This window comes from Triticum aestivum, chromosome 3B, assembly GCF_018294505.1.
Source record: "Triticum aestivum cultivar Chinese Spring chromosome 3B, IWGSC CS RefSeq v2.1, whole genome shotgun sequence".
NCBI lineage: Eukaryota > Viridiplantae > Streptophyta > Magnoliopsida > Poales > Poaceae > Triticum > Triticum aestivum.
In genome coordinates, this window is record NC_057801.1 from 747,753,056 (window position 1) to 747,759,818 (window position 6,763).

General features: G+C 49.8%; 1 protein-coding gene across 1 annotated transcript; it reads left to right on the top strand.

The window, feature by feature from the left end:
- Window positions 1-2,887: 2,887 nt before the first annotated feature.
- On the top strand, window positions 2,888-3,675 carry LOC123066314 (protein LURP-one-related 11). Its single transcript, XM_044489421.1, has one exon. The coding sequence runs from the start codon at window positions 2,945-2,947 to the stop codon at window positions 3,536-3,538; it is 594 nt and encodes a 197-aa protein (XP_044345356.1). The 5' UTR covers window positions 2,888-2,944; the 3' UTR covers window positions 3,539-3,675.
- Window positions 3,676-6,763: the final 3,088 nt, after the last annotated feature.

The window sequence follows — 6,763 nt, forward strand, 5'->3', positions numbered from 1 at the left end:
CCGGAGCCGGACGCGGCGCCAACGAGGAAGAGCCGCCACCAGCCAAAGCTGCAGCATCTTCCCACGGATTCGGCCCCGACGCCGCCGCACCACCATATCCAGGCAGCGCCGCCCCAGATCTGGCAGTCGAGCGCTCCTGCTCGTCGCGCTGGAGCCACTCAGGCCCAGCCGCCCAAGCCTCGAGCACCCGCGAAACCTCGCGCGCAACCCGCTCGGCCTCCAGCTTAGACCGCAGCTCCGCTTCATATGCCAAATCTAAACCATTGCCCGACGAATCTTCACGAGCATGCTTGCAACCCGAGAGGGCCTCAGAGGAAGACCTCCTGGACTTGTCCATGGCGAGCACTTCCATGTAGGAGAGGCGGAGAGGAGAGGAATGGAGTTAGATCTAGAGAAAAGATGGATAGGGCGACGCGCTCTGCGAATATCAGCGGCGGTGGCCGGAAACCCTGGGAGGGGAGGAAAAGAACCGCGACGCACCCATAAGTAGCCAAGGCTGGCTAGGCCAACCTGGGCCGGAGCGGGATAGTGGGCTGGGGAAGCGGAGACACGTGGGGCAGTGGCCACAACCAACTGCCTCGGGGCCACAGAAGGAAGTGGTGGGAAAGCATCGACAGAAGACAGAGCCGGAGGCCCAGGCGGCCCATCCCGATCCAGACAAGGGGCCACCAAGCCCAACTGACCACGAGGGCCCACCCCCAACAGAGGACACGCCCAATCTAGGGTTTGGCCGACAGCCTCCCCTGCACCTGCCGGCGCAGCCACCACCAACAGCGGCCGGATAGGAGAGGGAAGAGCAGCCCCGCCCGCCGGAGACACCAAGGCGCTCGGATCCGCCACAGCAAAGGAGGGAGAAGGACCGAGGAGGCCGCGGTCAGGGGAAGGGGCCAGGCATCTGCCTGCCTTGTGCTGGCGCCGGCCGACACGCAGCCACCCCGACGACCCAAAAGGCTCCGCCACCGGCCGACCCCGGCCACCCGGGGCAAATTTCCGGGCCCGGCCCGACGCAGGGATAGCCGGTACCGCCGCCGCCTCAGCGAACGAAACACACTCCTCCGAATCGGAGGCCGAGTCCTCCGCATCCCCCAACGCCTAGAAACGAGATCCAGGACAGGCCGACGGGCCAGGCGAGGCCACCGAGCGGGCCGACCGCACAGACGATGCGAGGAGAGCCACCCCGAGCAATAGGTGGCGAGGGGGTCGACGAGTGCGAGGGAGAGGGCGCGCGCAGCGGAGAGGAGCCCAGGCCAACGGCGAGATCGGGGCGAGAGGGAGACTGGGAGCGGGGAGGAGCGGGGGGGGGGGGGGGGGGGGGGGGGGGGAAGGGGGGGGGGGGAAGAGGAGCCATCTCTTCTGGCCAAATCCCCGTATGTCAGGGGTGAGTATATGTTTAGCTATATCATAACTTTTCTCATTGGCGAAGTACAAACCATCTCAAACATAATAAAAATTACATCGAGATTTCGGGATCACCGAACGACCACTACTGTCGGCAGAACGTGCCGCCGATGCGTTGTTGTCGTCGCACCCCTACCGGAGCCGGCTTGACCTTGTCGGTTGAAGTTATTTCTCTTTAACCTACGAGTTATTAGGGTCCCCAGAAAAAAAGGGATTTGTTGATGTTTGAAGCAAGAATTGTTTAATTGGGGCTAATGGGAGATCAGATTCGAACTGTACTTCCCCGAAAAAAAAGATTCGAACTGTACTTGCTCGATCCTTTTCGTCTGACTTTCTGGAAAGTGATCCACGATGCGATACAGTATACTATATGTATGCACGCGTGTGGTGTGTATTCTCAATTAAAATATGAAAAAAGGTGAGCCTGCTCCACGCGTACATACGACTCGTAGCATAAACGCGCAAATAACTTTTCTTTCTTACTCTTTGAGGTAAACGCCCAAAGAAACTAGAGGCACTACTGTTCACGTCCTCTTGAGAAAAAAAAAAGCAAATGATCCGGTCACAGTCTCTACGATATAGTATACGCTCTATCATTGACAGAGTCGTTGCTGATCTGCACAGGGTTCCCGGTTTGTGGCAGGCATCTGATTTGTTCAATTATTAGTGCATTATCCTTGTCCTTCTGAGTTGGAAGCTAAATAATTTAGTGGTAGCTGATTCAGTTATACTCAAAGGCAGGCATATCCATTTTCCGCCATCGATCGCTACTGAACAACCAATTGTCCAAAGAGCTGGGACCTCTCGATTACATTAATCAAGAAATACTGTATTGTGACAAAAATGTGGCTTATTCTTATACAGTTATGCCATGTGTGGATAAGTGATGTTATAAACAAAGTTGAGGGTTGCCGACAGCCTGACATCAGAGAAAGGGGAAGAACAACTGAAGCTTATCGCTCGCCCCACGGTCCAGAACAGTCCAGGAGAAAACTAAAACTGGCCGAGCAGCTTGATTAGCTGTAAATACGTATCCTTACTTAAGCATACGTGCCTACTTTCTTTATGCTCGCTAAACAGAACAACTTATTCTCTGTCAAGAGTTTCAAATAGAAGGATCCTTAGACCGTAGTTCGTTTGATCGTTTCGCATGTTTTGCATTATTGCCTTGGATCGGGGTTTAATTAGTTCCCGGTTTCAACCGCATGCATTGGATCGATGTTCTGCAAAAGAAAATAAAATAAAATGGAAGAAACTACCATACAAGCACTAGCAAAACGTGATGCTAATCGGATGTTGACTAGGAGTAGTACATAAGTAGTAGGTGGAGCATAAACAACTTTGGTGCAGCACTATTCTATCCTAACGCGTGACGCGCACAATACTGCCATTAACTAATTTCCAGTCCAGAGACCTGACACGGAATAACGAACAAAGTAGTTCAAGCATCTATAAATAGATGGAACCAGCCACTGCATCCGCCATCCCAATCATCGCAACAGCAGCCGAGCAGAGCAGAGCAATCTTCTTCTTCCATCTCTCGTCGATGGCCAAGATCCAGCCCCATCCTTCCTCTCCCTGCTCCAGCTCTTCCTACGGAAACCAACAGAGCTCGCAGGCTTACACGGTGTGGATGAAGTCGCTGGTCTTCAACGGCAACGGCTGCGCGGTGTATGGCCCCGACGGCGCCGTCGCCTTCCGCGTCGACAACTACGGCTGCAGGGGCGGCCGCGAGGTTCTCTTCATGGACCGCGCCGGCAACGCCCTCATCAGGATCAGGCGCAAGGGCTTCGGCATGTTCAGGAGGTGGGAGGTCTCCCGCTGCGCCCAAGACGGAGGCCAGGACGAGGAGGCGACTCCTTGGTTCAGCGTGCGCCGGGCCGAGAAGGGCGGGGCCGCCGTGGTGATGCACGGCGGCTCGGGGACGTGCTACACGATAGAAGGATGCTGCGCGCGCAAAGCGGAGAACAGAATCCGCGACGTGGACGGCACAGTCGTGGCGGAGGTGGCGCGGAAGCAGACGGCGGCGGGTGTGGTGCTCGGGGAGGACGTGCTGACCCTGACGGTGGGACCAAAGGTGGACCAACTGCTCGTGTTGGGCTTGGTCGTTGTGCGTGGCCTCATGAACCGTTCCTTGTGATGGATGCATGATGCATGCAACGGGCGATGGTTTCTCCTAGCGAAAATATTGAATTTTGTAGAGCTAGCTTAGAGTAGCCGAGAGTTTGCTTAACATGAAACATTTAGAAACCTTTTTGGGAACATTTTTTTGACAAATTGTGGACATGTATACTCTCTTTGGTAGATGGATTTTCATCCTTTATCAAGGGTTGTTCGAAGGAAATACATATCCATGTATATACGTCGTAACATCACTGAAACACAAATGGTCTTGGTGGGGACGCGAACCCAAAATCAATATGACAAAGTCAGAGCCAGGTTCTTTTGGGAAGGGAATGCGATGACACAGAAATGAACTTTGCTTCGGTACACCCGAGAAGTTTGCGAATTTTGATGCAAAATAAAAGTGAAGATTAGAAGGTATTCCTTTAATATCAAATAGATATTATAGTGTTTTGTACCAAATCAAGCTATTAAATACGTCTAGTCTGCAGGCTAATATCTTGATAGCCTTTTTAAGTAGCTTTAAGATTCATGCAAATTTTTAGGGGGTGTATCAAAGCAAAACTCGACAAGAATACCATATAGTTAGATGAAAAGATCTTCACACTAACCCTTCGCTCCTGCCCACGTGCGAACTCCCATCTAGGGTTTCCTTGCCTCTCGCCGGTGCCACCGGTCCGCCTCATCTTCTATGGTCCTTGGATCATGGAGGCACGGTGGATGCCGGCCCTTGCCGGCGGGAGGGCTCCGTATTTAGATGCTTTTCTGAGTTTTGTTAATGGTTTGTGCCATGCTCAAGAAGATGAGGCGACGGCGGCTTCTTGAAGATGGAATAAGGTCCTTCCCGCCTAGCCCCCGTTCCGGTGATGTTTCAAGCATCGTCGGAAGGCGTGTGGAGGTTTATCTCCGGCGGATCTCGTGGGATCCGGTCGGCATTTGTCTTCGGTGGATCCGACCGGATCCGGTTTTCATTCGTCTACGTCTGTGTCTACAGGTTGGATCCTTCCGGTGTATGCTTCTCTTCATCGGCGACAGTTGTTGTTCTGGTGCGCTGGTCCTATGAGGCCTTAGCACGATGACTTCCCGGTTGTCTACTACAACAATGTTTGTCCGGCTCCGACGAGGGAGGGGCGATGACGGTGGCGCGCCTTCGGCTCGCTCCAGTGCTTGTAGTAGTCGCTACGTGGTCTACGAACCTGGATGTAAATTTTACTTCCAGTGTTCTTTGTACTACTTTGACAGTTGATGAATAGATCAAAAAATTTCTCGCAAAAAAAAGGCCTTCACACTGTAAGGATCAGGGAGGGATTGGGGGTGCTCAATTCGAAATAGATGAATAGAGTGATTCTCACGAAATGATGTTGGAAGCGTTATGAGAATCCCACGGTGCTGTGGATGAGGATCTTATAAGCAAAAATAAAATAAAAATAACAAATACTTCCTTCTTCTAAACTTATCATAGTGGATCTTAGATTTGTAACTGGATTTAGATAGTCAAGGAGATTTCTGATTTAGAAGCTAAAATTTGCGGGGGCAACAGGTGCGTTACTTTGTTCCGGTTCATCAAATGGCTTGGTACAACGCCCCTCTAAGATGAATACCATAACCTCCTTTTTTTGAAAGATAGGGGTTCCCCCCCCCCCCCCCCGCCCCAACTTTTATTAAAAAGCAAAGGCAACACCACCACGTCCAGGACAATGTACAACACTCGACAACAACCAAAGTAGCTATCACAGAAGGATAAAACGAAACTACCCCTATTACAAGGCAGAAAGGATGATCACGGCCAACGCCTGAAGCACTAAAACAGAGGATTAAGTTTCATGTAGTTCAGATAACTTCATATCTCCCAAGCTATTCTAAGCAGTTCCCCTCTTCGCTAGCCAAAAAGCCTTAAGCACCGGAGAAGAAGCGCACCTTGGGCGTCGGAGCACAAAATCTTCCACTGTCTCATCAGCCCTCCCACCAGGTCCATGATGCAGCAAATGTTTCACCATTTCCGTCCCTGAAACACAAATTCATTGCGCAAAAGCCATAAGCCCCACAAGGTAGCAGAAGTGACAGTATTGATAGCTTCATTTTTCTTTTTTACTTTCCACAAAGTAGACAAAGACAAAAAGGAAGATGGAATAGGGATAACCATCCCTCAGCAATTACATTCCAAATATGACTGGCTACCACACATTCAAAAAATGGATGATTAATCGATTCGTTTTCCCCATAGAAAACACAGGTAGCATCTTCCACATGTCTCCTCTTGGCTAGGTTATCCCTAGTCAAGCATTTGTTGTTGTATGCTAGCCAGAGAAATACATGGATATTAGGTGGAACTTTGATTTTCCAGATGGCATCTTTGATATCAGAAGATATCCCACCAAAGTTAATCATTTTGTAAAAGGATTTAACTGTATGGACCCCAGAGGGTTCAAGATTCTATCTAGCCGAGTCTGGAACAGATCCATGAGTAAAAGTGCTAACTATCTCACACAACTCATACCATTTTACCATAATGCTATCATCTACACACCTCCTGAGAGTCAGTTGTAGAGTATTGCCATCCCAAACCTGGGCAATAGTGGCATCTTGTTGTTGACAGATGTCAAACAACTCCCAAAATATGGTTTTAAGTGAGTATCCCCCAATCCAGCTATCATGCCAGAAGGCAATGTTTACACCATTTCCAGGAATCCAACTACTAAAAGTTTTGGCACCTTCCAGAGCCCAGGTTAGGCTTTTCCAAAAAGGAGAGCCTAACCCAGGTTTCCCCCAGTAGAGATTGGGTTTATCAGTAGCATATTTGAAGTTAATGATTTTCTTCCAATCACTATCTCTACCATCATATAATCTCCTCCACCATGAGGCAAGGAGGGCCATGTTGTACTATCTAAGGTTAGGAACCCCTAGACCCCCAAAATCTTTTTTCTGACTAATCAAACCCCATCTAGCCATATGGTATTTATGATTTTTACCCATATTGCCCCAAAAAAATGAGACATCTGTGAGGTAATGGCTTCAATGGCCCACTTAGGGAATTTCATAACAGACATCAGATAAGCAGAAATACTGGCTATGCAAGTAGTAAGCAAAATCAGTTTGCCTCTGTAGGAAAGATGTTTACCCAGCCAGCCAGCAATATTTTAGATAATCCTATCAATAATATGATGGATGTCCTCCCTTATGAGTTTTTTATAATGAAGAGGAACTCCAAGATATTTAAATGGAAAATCTCCAAACTGACAGC